This window comes from Glycine max, chromosome 18 (genome assembly GCF_000004515.6).
Source record: "Glycine max cultivar Williams 82 chromosome 18, Glycine_max_v4.0, whole genome shotgun sequence".
Taxonomy (NCBI): domain Eukaryota; kingdom Viridiplantae; phylum Streptophyta; class Magnoliopsida; order Fabales; family Fabaceae; genus Glycine; species Glycine max.
The window spans coordinates 53,713,916-53,730,919 of NC_038254.2; the positions used below are offsets into that span (position 1 = coordinate 53,713,916).

The window sequence follows — 17,004 nt, forward strand, 5'->3', positions numbered from 1 at the left end:
ATGAAATACATGTGTATTGAGATGAGATGTGTGTATTGAGTTGTGAGCTATGAATTGTACAATCACACAATTTTAAGACCTTTTAAGGGCGACGAGTATTGTGATGAGATCCGCTGTGGGAACTCGACAAGTTAAAATGATTTTGAAAACAATTGAACAGTTGTATGTATTGCATAGTTCATAGGTAAAGAGTATATGATTCATGAAATGTGATAACGTGTTAAATTGAGATTATACCATTGTGATTGAAATCGAGTGTATGTGATAAACTGAGTATGCACGTGATTGAGATGTTGTGTACATTGAATTATGAACTATGAATTGTACAATCAAATGACTATAAATCCCTTTAAGGGCGACGAGTTAATGCTAAGTCCCTTTAAGGGCGATAAGTTAATGCTAAGTCTCTTTTAGGGCGACGAGTTAATGCTAAGACCCTTAAAGGGCGACGAATTAAAACTATTTTGAGAACAATTGAGCAGTCGCGTGTTTTGTACAGTTCATAGATAAAGTCTGTGTGCTAAAATGTTTTCTGGGTTAGACCTGAATCAGGAGGGAGAGGCCCTGACGGACTCTTCGGAGTGTAGGCCTTAGGGGTCACCCAGTTCGAGTGTTCCTTTAAGTCTGTACCGATCCCACATGGTTGGAGCATTCTCGTAAAACAGCATGACCCTGACTAGTCTCCCTATGATTTTACCTAATGAGAGTGACCTGACTTACTAGTGTGTGGTTTGTCTTGTCATGTACTTCTAGGCGCTCGACGTAGTTTTTCACTGACATGGTACCACATTGCATATAGAATTGAGTCTTAGTGTATATGTTGCATAACGCTTGTGTATTGATCAATATTGATTGACTTGATGACATTGTGTTTTGATTCTTGAGTACGTGAATGTTGTGAAAATGAATGAAATGTGTTTGTTGTAACATGATGTTGGGTGACAAAATGGTGAAATAACGTGAGCTATGTTTAAGTAAGTTTTATTTTGTTTATATGATATTTATATCTACATGTTATCTTATTTCTCTCTATTAGTTAAAAATGTGATAACTCACTCTCTGTGTGTTGTTTGTGTTTGGATCCTGTGATGATCTTGAACTTTGTGTTCGGGGGAGCAGATGACTAGGTGAATTGTTTTAAGGAACCTTGTGTTGAAGGACGGCAGGACACAATGCTCTGATAGGATGTGACATTGGGGACATAAGTTTCTATATTAATTGCATTATGTTAGTTTATTTTATTTTACCTCACTGATTTAACAAAACATTTTTTTTTTAAATTTTGACGGTCTTGTTTTGAGCCGAATATATTTTTAATAAGCTTTATTTGATAATAATGAAGTGAATGTGAACTTTTTATCCATATAAATTTGTTTACTAATATATTTTTTATATATTTAAATATATCTCGGGATAGAGAGTGTCACAAACAACGTTTCCCTCTATTGCCTGGTCAGTAATGAACTTTAAGTTGTTTTGCTTTGCTTTAATGGTTGGTAGCTAGGTGTAGTTGAGCAATCGTATTAATGTTTTTTAAGTGAAGATACTACCGCTACTTTAGAACATGAGGGAAAGTTAATTGTTCATATTTTTAGTAAGAGTTTATTTGACTTGATAACCTAGTTTCTAGCTCGATTGCGAAAGTGTGATTGAGTTATTGATTAATTCCATTTTGTTTGACTTGATAACCTAGTTGAAGAGTAAGATTAATTTATAGTTGGCACGATAGACAATGATTAGAAAATAGAAATTAGAATTATTTATTTGTATTTAGGAGATGATGTTACACATGTGCTATACTACTTGCAGAATTATAAATGAAAAGATAAAAGGCATTTCATTCATTAAAGACACATCTTCTATTCCATAATTCTTCAGAAGATAAAAAATAGTATCCAAAGAATCTGACACGACATTCAAATCGTCCGTGATAATAAAAGTGATATTACTCTTAACAAAACAATCACCATCACAAACATTAGAGCTTTCATTGATGGGAAAAATTGGTTTAGCCAACATATTCCTACATCCATCTTTCAATTCTGGAGGTGCTTAATAAGACCTGGCTTTTGTGTGGACACTTGACCAAGTCATTACATACAAAATACTCTGAGCAAAATGTCATCAATGTTCACCTTCAGATTATCCATATAAGCTTCCAATGAGTTCCTGAGTTGCAGTAGCATTTCTTTGGACAGACACACTTTGTCAATATTTGTCACACTTGGATAAAGTGAGCTCAGGGATCCAACTTCAATTGACTCCTTTTCCATTTGTATGGCAATGTTTCCTAAAGGAAACGTTAAGAAGCTAGACAGAACATCCACAAAGTCCTTCCCAGCCTCGATGTTGCTGAAAAAACCAGCAACCCAAAAAACAACACTCCTCACCACAACACCTGTTCTTACAATCCAACCCTCACAAGTCACATCTGATCAAAAAACAAACAAACAAACAAAAATGTTTACGTGCATCAGAGCCTGTTTCCCACAACTTATACGCATCAAACATACACCTAAACCCAGGCACAAGCATAATAAATAGTTCCCGAATCGAAAGGACAAAAATATTACGCAAGCGAAATTATGTGTGATGACGTGTGAAAGTGTAAAAAAGAAGCTAACAGTATATATATGGTGATCCTTAAACTTGAATATTGAGTATCCTGTAACTTACGGACTTGCATTAATGTTTGTTGTAACTAGTAACTAAATATATAAGATATAATTGGAGGGTCAACATTAAGAAAAAATGGGTATATTAGCCAAATTGAATTTAGGTATTCAATAGCGTATAAATACTATTTTATAACGGGTTTCTGCATCAATTATTCATTCATTTTTTTCTTTGCCCGTTAGACTTTAAAATTTCTTATAAACACTTTTCTGTCTATGTTTTAGTTTTTTATATATTAATTACTTAATCAGAAATCATATTTAACTTTTAAAAATAATTATTAATAAACATATATAATAATTTATAATTAAATAATAGTGTTATATAGGTATACATTTAAAATATTTATACATTCCAATTATATTCATCTAAGTTAATGATATATAAATATTTTATAATTTTAAATACATCTTTAATATTTCTCATTTTTATTTATCTTTCTCTTTTTATCACGTCATAAATCCTATCATATCTAATTAATTATATATTTTTTCTTTCCCCCCTCAATCTAGGTGTTAAATAACATCATAGTTGTTAATGTAACATTTTTCATTTGTTTATGAAAGAAAAAAAGGTGTTCAAGAAATACACAACAAAATAAAAATGATCTATTTTACATCTAAATTATAATGGAATAGACAACATACTAAACATGTATCTATTTATGAGTTCTTCAAGCATGAAAATTTTTCTTCAATATTATGAAGATTCTACGTGTACATATTCACACCGAAATTGACCTTTATTCGTTGATAATTTTGACAAATGAAATAATGATATTAAAATATTGAAAGAAAAAAAGGTGTTAAAAAAATACACAATAAAATAAAAATGATCTATTTTACATCTAAATTATATTGAAATAGATGACATACAAAACGGGTATCTATTTATGAGAAGAAAAGTGATAATTGTGTCTTTCAAGGTGTAATCTAAAGTTGTATTTGTAACATGTTGTAGAAAATAAATTTCCAATAAAATCAAAACGGCTACTCACACTATCTTATCTTTTAAGTCATTTTAAAATATTATTTCTTGTTACTTTCTATTGCTAGTCATTTAACAATTTGAAATTAAAATAATAATTGATTAGGTCCAACTTGTACCTAATAGTTCTTTCAAACCTAATTCCAAACATGAGATCTCATAGGTTTGTATCCTTTGTTTCACTAAATATTTTAAATTATTTATATTTCCAGTGTTTGCAAAAAATATAATATACCGCTTAGAAAATTAATTCATAATTTGATCATATTAAATTCTCTAATTTAATTAATCATCTAATGTTAAAATAATTTTTTTAAAAGAAATTAGAACACTCGTTTGTGTGTAGTTCCATAGGTTCAATACTAAGTCAGTAATATATTAATTAAATTAATATACTAATCAAGGTAGACATCTAACAATATTTTTTAACATCAAGATAACATAGAATAACGCTTTACTTTCAAAAATCATTAGAAGAATAGTATAATAATTTCTTTCATCTTTACAGTCTTAAGTTAACTCTCTAGAGTATGGTATGACTGTCAAACTTCTCAAACTCTGTTGAGATAGATTATAATGACTTAAGAAACTTATATATTTTTTATTTAATTTTTTTGGCCAAAATATAATTCATAAAACTTAAACTTATTGACAAGAGTTGATTAATTCCTTATTGATTAATCATTAATCTGACAGGTGTTTAATCATATCTTATATTCATTTAACTAGTTCTCTAAAATATTATGTGTTCGAAATTAAAACATAAGAAATAACATGTTAATTAATACAACAATCTCAAGTCAAATAAAATTATTAAATCTCTTTTTCAGAATTTTCTATTGACAGTTTATTTATGGTAAATTTAATCTTTAGAAAATTTTAATTGATTCAGTTTAATGATCACATTCACATGTAATCCATCTATATATAAAAATTAATAAATGAAATTTATAATATTAATCTAATAAATATTATCCCATGTATATTAATTTATCTGAATTATTGATGTCATATTTAAAATAATCTTATAATAAAAAATAATTTAGATTAAATTTAAAAAAAAATTATTTCTCATTATCATAATTTCTATTATGATAACACGTCTTTAATTTTAATTAAAATATTATCAAAACTATTTAATCAATGAAATATCACAATCAAAATAAAATAATACTTTATTATTAAAACTATAATTGATTACATGCAAGATGCCCTGGTTTGTCAACATCCAAATTTATTCCAATAGTTTATTTAAATTATAACTTCTTCATCATGACTCACAAAGATGTCATTTTCTACAAAGATGCACCATATATAGTGTACAAACAAACTGCTTGGTTTAATCAGGATAATTTGCAATTCTCTGTTGTAAATTGAACAAGCTATTCACGAATTCTGCAATGTTTTTATGAGAACTTCCTTCCTCACTAACAGCTCGTGCAGCCAAAGCCTTCCATTGCACCATATTGCTTTTCACCTCTTTGCCTCTCTCACTCTTCATTATTTCCATTATGCAGCGCTTTAATACTTCTCTTCTCACAATTTTTTTCTCATCGTCAACTGTGGCTCTGATTCCCATTTTCCAGACATCTACAATTTGCTTTGCATTTGTACTTTGGTCAGACCAATATGGCATTGCAACCACTGGAACTCCTAAACTCAAGGCTTCCAATGTGGAGTTCCAACCACAATGTGTTACAAAACACCCTATAGCCTCATGGTCTAGGACTTTTAGTTGCGAGCACCACCTTATCACTAAACCCTTCTCTGATATCTTTTCAAAATCTTTGGGAAGCTTAGTTTCTTCTGAGGCCCTCACCACCCACAAAAAGTAATTTTCACCATCTCTCAAACTATAAGCTATTTCCTTTATTTGCTCTTCGTTGAGTGCTGCGATGGACCCAAAAGAAACATAAACAACAGATTGTTTTGGTTTATCATCTAACCATTTCATGCATTCTTCACTCTTAAATTGTGTAACACCATCATCTTCATCATTATCATCTGTAAGTCGCTTGTTTAAAACCATAGATGTTATGCATGGTCCTATAGTCCTAAATTTAGGCCAAATCTTCAATGTCCAATTATTTACCTACAAGCAAATTGTATTTTAGTACAAACCACTACATATCAAAGGTAAAAAACATTATATAACAAATGAAAGAATAATTATGTGCATAAATGCAGAAATTATCATAAGACCTGTCACGTGTTTATGATCCATTAATTTTTACCTGACACATAATTAAATATTATTAACTATTTTTCAAAAAAAAATTAAAAGTTTGACTATATATGTTGTGAAAATTAGCCTAGACTATATACACATGTTGATATTAAATCATACAATAATTTCTCGTGTTCACAAGCACAAGGTGTTACAAGACTAGTTTCTTACCTCTTTTTCCAACTCGTAGAATGAATTGCAAAGGATCCAATCAGCCTTGTCGACATTGGAGAACTGAGCCACTGCCAAATCGAGCAAAACTAAATTCTCCCCATCAGTGGAGGAGAGGAATGAGGGCATGTCTTCAAGTTGAAGTTTGGGCAACAAAGGAAGGGAAATCTCATTTTTTGTGAGGGGAACACGCAACTTCCCTTGCTGTACATGGTAGTATATACTATTGACGAACATATTTTGAGTGAGAAAAACAGCTCCAACTATCCCAAATCCCTTTGCAACATCAAGAACCCAAGGGAAGAAGGAATCATAAATAACACAATCAACAGGGTTACCTGATCTACCAAGTTTCTCAAGAAGCTCAGCAAGAGTCTTTGCCCCTACTTGCCAAAAACGTTCCAAGTAGGTCTTGTAGCTCCCTGCCTCTGCAAGACCACCATTGTCAAAACCATCAGAAATGGTTTCAAGTGCAATAGAAGCAGGTATGTTTTGCAAGTTCTTGCTATAGGAAAGGGTGGTGACTAGTGTTATTCTCACCCCTTGTAGTTGCAAGAGCTTGGAGAACTGATGCATGGGGTTAATGTGGCCTTGACTTGGATATGGTAGGATCACACAGTGCACCATACTGGCTGTGCTTTTGTTCTTCGATAAATCTCTCTAATCCTTGGTGTGTAAGGTGGAGTGGATAGAGAGAGGGTCTACTTATATAAATCAAGGATAATATTATTTTTTTTATTGGTCAATATCAATTGTTAATATATTAATTTTTGTTAGTAAAAAGAATTTAAAATCTCTTTTTTTTAACTATTAAATTAACCTTATAATTATAACAAGGACAATACTATATTACACAAGAGAAATTATATATGTGATAACCTGTGAAAGTAGAAAACTATAGTTAACAGCATTATATTTGATTATCATCATTTAATAAACTTGAACATTTGTGTAGCTATCTTCTAAATTACGGAATTGTATTAATGTTTGATGTAACTTGTTAATAAGAATATACACTGGAGTGTCAACATTTTAAAAAAAAAAAGGTGTATTAACCAATTTTGTTAGATGCACTGAAGGGTCAACTTGCATTAAGGTTTTTGTAACTTGTGCATAAGAAGCATTGAAGGGTCAAGTTGAGTATGTTAGTCCAGAAATGCTGAATCGTGCTAGACGAAATTACGCACCAACACACGTAGCTGATTTCTGTTTTATCTCATAATTATCATTTTTTCTTTGAGAAATGCTTAATCGTACAAAATATGAGACCAAATTACAAACGAACAGACGTGGCTGAGATTTATTGTTTTATTCCATAATTTTTATTTTGTCTTTATTTTATTAAAAAACAATCAAAGCATCAACCGTATAGCGTTGCTCTACATACATTAGCCAAATTTAATTTTTAATAGGAATGCCTCTTAATCTTTATTGTATCCTCCAGTTATTAACTCAATATTCAGATTTTTTTTTCAACAATGTCCTATAGTAAAAAACTGGTAGAGTATATTTATTGTCAAATAAAAATGACAAATTTAGGAGTGTTGCCTTTACTTAAAACTAATATATTAGTAATTATAAGCTACATGCACCAATTATAAGTTTTGGATATGGTGAGAATTCTATACAAATTTTTTGTTAAATAAATTATTCTTATATAAATATAACGGAAACTTACAACGGTAGAACTCTGGGTTGTGTTGGATCAAGTGGGCTCGAAATAATTAAGAAGGGAGGTTGAATTAATTATGAATGTGTCTTGACTAATTAAAAATTTATCCTTCTTAATATTACTAAATTCAATTAAGTTTTCCTACTAAGTTATGAGAAAGTAAAGAATAGAAACAATAACTTAATCAACAGTAAAGCATAAATAACAAGTGCACAGCGGACAAATAAAGAGTGTAGGGAAGAAGAAAACAAACACAAGATTTATACTGGTTCTGCCACAATCCGTGCCTACGTCCAGTCCCCAAACAACCCACGGTTCTTTAGATTTTCAGTAACCTTGTAAAATTCTTTATAAGCAAAGAGTCACAAAGAATGTACCCTCCCTTGTTCTCTTTAAACAACCAAGTAGATATACCATCTACTTGAAGTGAACCACAAAGGATGTACCCTCCCTTGTGTTCACTATTACAACCAAGAAGCTACCCGCTTCTTACACATAATTCTCAGACGATTAGTTCTTTGAATTCAATGTTTGGGCAAAGAATTCTCAGACGGATAGTTCTTTGAATTCTTTGTTTGGGGAATCAAAAGAATTCTCAGAAGGTTAGTTCTTTGAATTCTTTTGGCAAGAGGGAGAATGAATGAATCAAAAGAATTCTCAGACGGTTAGTTCTTTTCTTTTGGCAAGAGGGAGAAGGAATGAATCAAAAGAATTCTCAAACGGTTAGTTCTTTTAATTCTTTTGGTAGGAGGGAGAAGGAATGAAGAAGAAGAATAACACAAGTTTTTTGCCAATGAACTTTTCTTGACAAAAAAAGTATTGAACAAAAACCCTTAGAAGAATGCTTTGAATATGAAAGAAATCTGTTTTTAAAATTCGTGCCATGGTCATATTTATAGTCATTTGATGACTTAAGTTAAAAGTTTATGACTCTTGGTAATTTTTTCAAAACTAGTCACTTTAAAAGTTGTGACTCTTTTGAAAAACAAGTCACTTTAAAAGTTGTGACTCTTTTAAAACTAGTCACTTAAAAGTTGTGACTCTTGAAAAAATCTTCAAAAACTAGTCACCTTAAGAATTGTGACTTTTGGTAATTTATTTTTCAAGATCAGTCACTGGTAGTCGATTACCATCATAGTGTAATCGATTACACATCAACAGATGTGACTCTTTATGTTTAAATTTGAAAATCAAAACGTTTAGAAATACTGGTAATCAATTACATATATTGTGTAATCGATTACACAAGTTTAAAAATGTTTTATCACAAGTTGTGACTCTTGAAATTTGAAATCTAACGTTTTAAAACATTGGTAATCGATTACATGCTCATGGTAATCGATTACTGCTTTGTAAATCAGTTTGAAAAGAATGTTGGCTACTGGTAATCAATTACTGCCTTCTGGTAATCGATTACCAGAGAGTAAAACTCTTGGTAAAAGATTTTTCTTTTGAAAAATTCTCTTGAACAAAATTATGCTATTCAATATTTTGAAAAACTCTTTTAATACTTATCTTAATGGTTTTTGCATATCTTGAGTCTTTGGCATCATCAAAATAAACTTGGAAAGCTTTGCTTCCACAGGTTGCATATATGCAAGTCTTCAGTGTAAAAATTTTAACGGTTCTCTAGATTAACAATAATAGAAAACCAACAGGATCTTGAAACCTATGATTCTCACAAATAATAGATAAACATTGCATACATTTCTCCATTAGTAAGGCTTCTCTTTAGTGCACTTTGATTTCCTTGGAAGAAGAGAAGACAAAACAAGAGTTTCACTTCCTTGACTATACTTTCTATCTTTCTATATGCTCGTGATGACTAAGGGTTAGAGAGAACATTGTTCTGTCATGAAGGGAATCTTGTTTAACATTAGTGAGTATTCACTCCTTTTATAATCATTACTCTTATCAAGTAGCAGTTACATTTAGAGACTTCTCCTACTTAACCTAATTATAATTTATTCTCTAATTATTAATTATTTGTTTATTAGTCTATGCATAAGTCACATATCTCTTACATGAGACATTAATTCTAACATTCTCCAACTTTTGGCTCATGTGACATTACTAAACATTATGGACTAAAAATAAATAAATAGATTAAACTAATATAATACGCATTAAAATGACTAAACCATTATGTACATTGGGTACTAAACCAATAATCATATAATTTAGCATCCATTATTTTATGAGTAATTGAAATAATTATTAATTTGGAATTAAATAACCTTATAGATTTGACCACTTTGGTAATTAAAAAATCTATCATACACTTAATTCCGACCAAATATATCATCTATCATACACTTAATTCCGACCAAATATATGACCTACACATACTTATTGTTATTAATAATTCATAGTCATTTTATTAATTTCATTCCAGACCATAAAATGATATTCACATTTATTTGTCTTTTGCATTTAAATACGTTCAAGCAAATATGTAGTATATACATATTTATTGCTATCGACAATTTCAAAGCAATCATTTTAATTTAATTCCTAAACATAAACTTTAAATCCTTTAATGACATTCAACAATAGTATTGGGAAAAAATGAGCACGTGGGATTGAAAATTGAAAAAAGTGGATTGGAATAGCAATTACAAAAAATCCTTTCACTTATAAGACAAACTTACTAAGGAGAGGACTTTTGCTTTTCATTCCGTTCATTCCAAGATCACCTACCTAAGGTTCAAAAGAATTGGAAAACGTAAAAGCTTTCGGCTTAACGTGCAAATCCATTCCCAAAAGGTAAAAGGTAACTGCCCTATTTTGTGGCCTCAAAATAAATCACGTACATGTAAATGTGAGCGAGAGAAATTGTGTACCATCCCATAAATTGGCCATATGCATTTGATCAACACGAGCGTACTTTTTCACTTTCTCTATTAAACACATTTAAAATAATATAATTTCACGTAGTAGAACATCATTCATACATGTGATTTGAAAATCAATTTAATTTGATATATTTTTAATATAAAATTTCATACTTGCTGCATAAAAAATAAAATAATTCCTAAATTTTATAATTAAAGTTTATACATAATTAGGAAAAAATAAATTATTCTTAGAGAATCATAAATTTCATAACACATGTTTTAATATCGCATGTAAAAATTTTAAAAATTTCTTAAATTAACAATTATAAGAAACCAACAAGATCTTGAAATCTATAATTTTCACAAATAATAGATAATCAGTGTGTATCATTCTCTATTAGTGAGACTTTTCTCTATTATTTATGTTGTCTCTCTCTAAGTTCCTTATGGTTGGGGACTAGAGAGAACACTTGTCAGGAAGAAGACATTGTTTAATAGTAGTGAGTATTAATTCCTTTCATAATCACTACTCCTATCATGTAATAATTATCTTTAAAAATTTTACTTATTTAATCTAATTACAATTTAATCTCTTCATGCTTCTTATGGTTGGGACTAGAAAGAACACTTGTCAGGAAGGAGACATTGTCTAAGAGTAATGGGTATTAATCCTTTTTATAATCACTACTCTTATCAGGTAGCAGATACATTTGAAAATTTTACTTATTTAATCTAATTACATTTTAATCTTTAATAATTATTTATTTATTTATTAGTTCCTACATAAGTCACATGTTTCCTAACGAGACATTAATTCTAAAATTCAATAAAAAAAAAAGAAACTTCCCCACTTAGCCTCTAAATGCAACCGGTAATGCAGGACTTTATTGCAACAATAATTAAATTCACGATCAACCCGCCATGTGCATGAAAAGCTTCTAAGAAAACACCTTTGTGAATTAGTGATTAGAGGTTGCCTTGCAATTTTTTTTAATAATATTTAAAGTGACTTGCCAACATAGAGATGCACAATAGCATTCAAAAAACAACTTGCACTGAATGAATCAACGGCCAACCTACCCGATATTAATTGCCAAACATATTAATTAACAGTGATGTCCGTTCTCTTGTGGACCTTAAGCTTGATTATGAGTTCATGTTAAGTTCACTTGCAAAATAATTTTTCAATAATATGTTGACTTTTTCTTTCAGAACAAAAATAAAATCAATAAGTCCATTTTCGTTTGGTTTGCCAATGTACATGTCTTTTTATATTATTTGTCCGTCACATCACGGCTAAACTTTGTTTTGCTTGCATTGAGCGCAATTGTTAATTTTCATTTGCGCATCCCATGTTAGTTCTTCAACATAAAATAACTTTAATCTGTCCTATGTTTCTCATATTCTATTGGCTTAATTATAAATTTGATTTCTTTATTTATTTCAATTCATGAATTTGATTTTTTTTAATTTAATTTACTAATTAGATCTTTTGTTTTTTCAATCTGATAATTTTAATTTTCAACTCTAGATTTAGACGTTTTAATTCATTAATTAGGTCTTTTACTTTTTCAATCCAATAATTTTAGTTCTGAATTCTAAATTTAAACGTTAATGGTTAATCATCACATGTCTTAATTTTATTGAAAGTTGATTAGTCCCTTATAAATCACTTTATCCTCCAATTCATTATTTTCTGCTGTGTGACAAGAATATGAATATCATGATGGGCTTCTTGTTAATTTGTCCTACTTTCTCTACATAGAGAACAAGACCAAGATAAGTGCCATTTTAGGGTGTGGTTTAATATTTTAATTCTTTTGATATTCTGACAGAATCGTCAATTTTTTTTTATCTTGTTTATGAATTTCCATTTAACGAAAAAAAGAAAAGAAGGTAGTTTTAGTCAGACTATGATGTATTTACGCTTCCAGTTGCTGGAACTGCAGTGAACTTCTGCATGTTTACTTATTTTCATAGGACTACGGCTGAAACCATTGGGAAACCTTATGATTGCATTTATGTTGATCTGCAGGAGCAAGCTCGTAAAGAGAAATAAAGAAGATCTTGAAAGGATGCTTTATGAGAACCGGAGGAAGGTTGAAGAAGCTCAGAGAAGGGAAGCTTTAGACCAACAATGAAGGGAGGAAGAAAGATGTAAAGAGCTAGAAGAGATGCAAAGACATGCTAAGGAAGAATCAGGAGGAGCAAGAACGTCTAAACCAAATAAAGTTGTTGGATAAAAACAAAACCTCCAATAAAACCACCCCAAGTGACCCTAAATATAAACAATTAATGGTCTAACATTTAAATTTGGAATTAGGGATTAAAATTATCGAATTAAAAAAATAAGAAACTTAATTAATGAATTAAATTAGAAGAACATCAAATTCATGAGTTGAGATAAATAGAAGATGAAATTTATAATTAAGCTTATTCTATTATAAAAAAATAAGCAGACAAAAATGCTCTCTCTGTTAGACAAAGGGAAGTTTTTAAAAAATTATTAAAATAAGCTAGTCAGGGTATGACCACGATACAACCATGCTAGAGAGCCAGAGCTATCTCTTTTTTTAAAAAAAATCAAAGTTATCTAAAAAAATTTATTTAAGGTCCAACTAATCTGCTAAATCAAATAATTTTGGAATAAAATGTCACTATTGGACAAGTCCCATGAAGATGCATACTCAACTCTTGATTTAAACTCTATTCTGGACTATTGGCCCATCTCATCTCACATAACGAGCCCGAATTCAACAAAGCTAACATACTAGGCTAAATGTGAAGCAATGAACAACCCAATACATGCATGGCCTAGTTGAGAATATTCCTTATATGAGAGTTTTGATGACGACAAAAGCCAGACAATTGCCACCCCACATTTTGGAAAAGAACACTCAATTGAGCTTGTGTGCTTAGTCCACTTGTAATATGTTGCAAGAATATTAATTGCTGCTATGCATTTCTCTTAGAATAATAAGAGTTCTTCTCGTTCATAAAACTTTAATATAAAATGTTTGGTTGTTAGAAAAACAATTCTAGAATTTCAAACTCAAATTAAGTACATTGCTATAAAGTACATATTACTATATTCATTGACCAAATTAAACGACTTAAATGTTGGAATTTTTTTAGGGTTTGGTTAACTAAGTCTTGAAATGTTTGTTATTGGCTAGCAGAGATTTGATTAAGTCTATAAATATTTTGTATTAGTAGATGTTTGGTTAAGTCTCGGACTTAAATTAGTGGCTAAATTTAGTGACGGAAAATCATTTTTCTCTTGCTAATTTTGAAATCACTAAATTGTATAGTGATTCTTAATAAAAATTACATTTAGATTGTTCTATCACTAATTTTAAATTTTCTATTCTAGCTAGGTAGCCTTTTATCATCATATCGTTGTCATCATATACGACACTTTTATTATCATATCTTTTATAATATTATTAAAATGCTTGAGTCATTTGTTGAAATTGCATATTTATCCTGGTCAATTGTGTTTTCCTTATTTATCTATCTTGTATATAAAATTTAAGTTATATGATATTTATCTGTATCAGATATTATCTTTTGTAATAAGACTTATATTTCTTAGACCATTGACATGTACGCTTTGGCGGTAATTAATTACAATAATTTAATAACTTTAATAAATGATTTTCAAGTAGAAGTTGAGAGAATATTTATTTGCGGATTAGCATTAATAAACTATTTATAATAAAAAAATTAAATGAATAAATACTATCATTTATGGAAATTATTGATTCAGTCATAATACTTGACTAAATATAATGAACATTTATTATTGAACTTTTGATGTGAATTACCTATTATGATGACTATTAAATTGTGTCTCAATTAGACAGCTTAGTAAACACTGTTAATTAATTGTGGGAAAACTCTGCACATAGAGTAATTCTCTCTATACGAGTCAGATCAACGGGAAAAATAACATTTCACCATGATTTTAAATCGTATTCGATTTCAACGTCATGAAAAGTGAAATTTTTTTTAAGTAAAAAAATATTATTCTAAAACAATTTTTAGATAAATAATTAAAAAACCGTCTTAAATTATTTATAATCTAAGATAATTTTTTTAAAAATCATTTTAAAATGTCTTAAAAAAATTGAGAATTTTAAGATGATTTTTTCAAAAATTGTCTTAAATGTAAACATTCAAAGATAATTTAATCATCTTAGAATATTTTTTTAAAAGAATTTTTTTATTGAAACAAATATTATTATTATTATTATTTGAATTACTTTTGAAAAATGTATGTGCAAGATTGAACTGCACTCTCCGCAGTTATTTTCCAACTAATTTTGTTTGATTGTACGATATTTCATGCCAACATAATATTGTTGAAAGGTTGGTATTTAAATTGACAAATGTAGGCGTGACCTACAAATATATTAAGAACGATAATTAGGCCTAAATTTAGTGGATAGTTGTAAAACAAAAAGAGATCCATTATATATATGAAGGGGTCGGAGTCAAGGACATGAATATTTATAGAAATAAATGTGAGCATATATAGTATTTTATTATTCAACTTGTATCATGTATAACTAAACATTATTTAATGTAATAAATTTAAAATAAAATATTATTAATTATAGCATTACAACTTTTACCATAGCTCAATTTACAAATCATATCTTTAAATGATTTAATCTTATTATTTTAAAATAAAAAATTCTAACCCATATCTTGCATTTAATATTATTTTCATCTTTGTGATTATCTCGCACTATCACTACAAAGTTGTTTTTAAAGTTTGCGGGTTGAGAACTTTACTAGTCAACCGTTGCGCTTTATCTTTATTTTTGACATGAAATAACATTTTTACTTAGCTAAAGTGTGAGTAACGAGTCCAAATGTAAGTATTTAGGTACTCATCAGAGAATGTGGGCATGAATACTAATTTCTATTGAGTATAAAATCAAATATAACTCTAGGTACAAAATATTTTTTAAAATGAGTACGAAAATCAGTACTATAATTACCTAAACTAAAGCGAGTTTCATTCCTAGCTACAAAGCATTTTGCTAATAGGATGGTAATTCCTTAAATGTTTTCCATAGTGATCTTTCACACAAAATTAAGTAAGTGATTAATCCCTTGAAATATATTTAGACGTTAAAGCAGGAATGTCTTTCAATAGCGTTTATTTATTTTTATCTTGGAATCGAGTTTCGAATCAGGTTTACATAAATATTTGAATATTTTCCTCTAAGACGAACTGATCTTAATTTTAGTGAAAGAATACAAAAGAAACCCTTATTGCTAAGCCACAGAAACTGATATTGTTCGTGGGAAAAATTGCATAAAAACATGTGGATGTTTTCACAAGGGAAGAGAAAGAATGAGGAGAAAAGACAAATGGACATGGATAAAGCCAAGTGTTCTGAAGCTATACCTGCCTACCAAGGATAACAATAGTGGATTGAGGGTGATGCAACCAAGGTAAGGAGAGAAGAGAGGCTAATTCGGTGATTCAATCAAAGAGAACGAAAAATGCAAGTCTGGTGAATCAACCAAAGAAAAAGATAGCAGTTCTAGTGAAACAACCAAGAAAATAAATATTGAAAGGGATATACAACCTTTGTTGTATATATATTATGTTAATCCACAAAGTATGTGCATGCCAAGCTGTTTAGCAAAGAAAATCCAAATTAAGATTGTGTGTTTTGTGTGTGTGTTAGGGTTGAAGGGGAAATGGGGACAAGACAAACAATTGATTCATCTCATAAAGCTTACCAATAACCAGAAGCTTATATCCGTCTCACTTACCTATGATGTTAGAATAAATTATACTAATTACTCTAAAATTTTATGAAATTACATACATTGTTCTCGCCTTTTCTACTCTTACACGGATTCCCTTAATTGTTTAACTAAAAAATATATACTAACACCTCCTTATACATTATACTAATTTCTTAATTATTTGAAAAATATTACATTTTGTTCTTTGTAAGGGAGGTTATTATAAATGTTAAAAAAAATGAGAGCGTATATTTTCATGAAATTTTAAGAATAATTAGTATATTTAGTTGTCACTACTACACATAATTTTTAGTAATATTTTATTTAATAAAAAATATTGTTAAAATGTTTTGACAACATTTAAAAAATATCATCAAATATAAATAAATATTACTAATATATTTTTGCGACATTTTAATAATATTTATTTATATTTGATGACATTTTTTATATAATAATATGAAATATACATAATATTTGATAAAATATCACGAAAATATATTAATAATATTTATTTATATTTGATGTTATCAAAGGTTTTAGTAACATTTTTAGTAAGTATTAGTTAAACAAAATTGCTAAAGATTAGATGTAGTGCCTGATGCATGTTATAATTAATTTGGTTAAAATGAACCAAAATTTCACTTTCAATGTGGTACTAT

The 17,004-nt window shown here is 29.2% G+C and overlaps 1 protein-coding gene across 1 annotated transcript; it reads right to left on the reverse strand.

The window, feature by feature from the left end:
• Nucleotides 1-4,824: 4,824 nt before the first annotated feature.
• On the reverse strand, nt 4,825-6,742 carry LOC100809269 (UDP-glycosyltransferase 74G1-like). The gene is made up of 2 exons (NM_001398405.1): nt 6,062-6,742; nt 4,825-5,755 (listed from the first exon to the last, which is right to left on the reverse strand). Exons 1-2 carry the CDS (start codon nt 6,686-6,688, stop codon nt 5,003-5,005), a joined length of 1,380 nt encoding a protein of 459 aa, NP_001385334.1. The 5' UTR covers nt 6,689-6,742; the 3' UTR covers nt 4,825-5,002.
• Between the last annotated feature and the right edge of the window lie 10,262 nt (nt 6,743-17,004).

Excerpts from the sequence above, each read along its gene's own strand:
- LOC100809269 (NM_001398405.1), bottom strand. The coding sequence starts at position 6,688 with ATGGTGCACTGTGTGATCCTACCATATCCAAGTCAAGGCCACATTAAC. Across the intron at positions 5,756-6,061 it reads TCTACGAGTTGGAAAAAGAG|GTAAATAATTGGACATTGAA; the intron begins GTAAGAAACTAG and ends ATTTGCTTGTAG.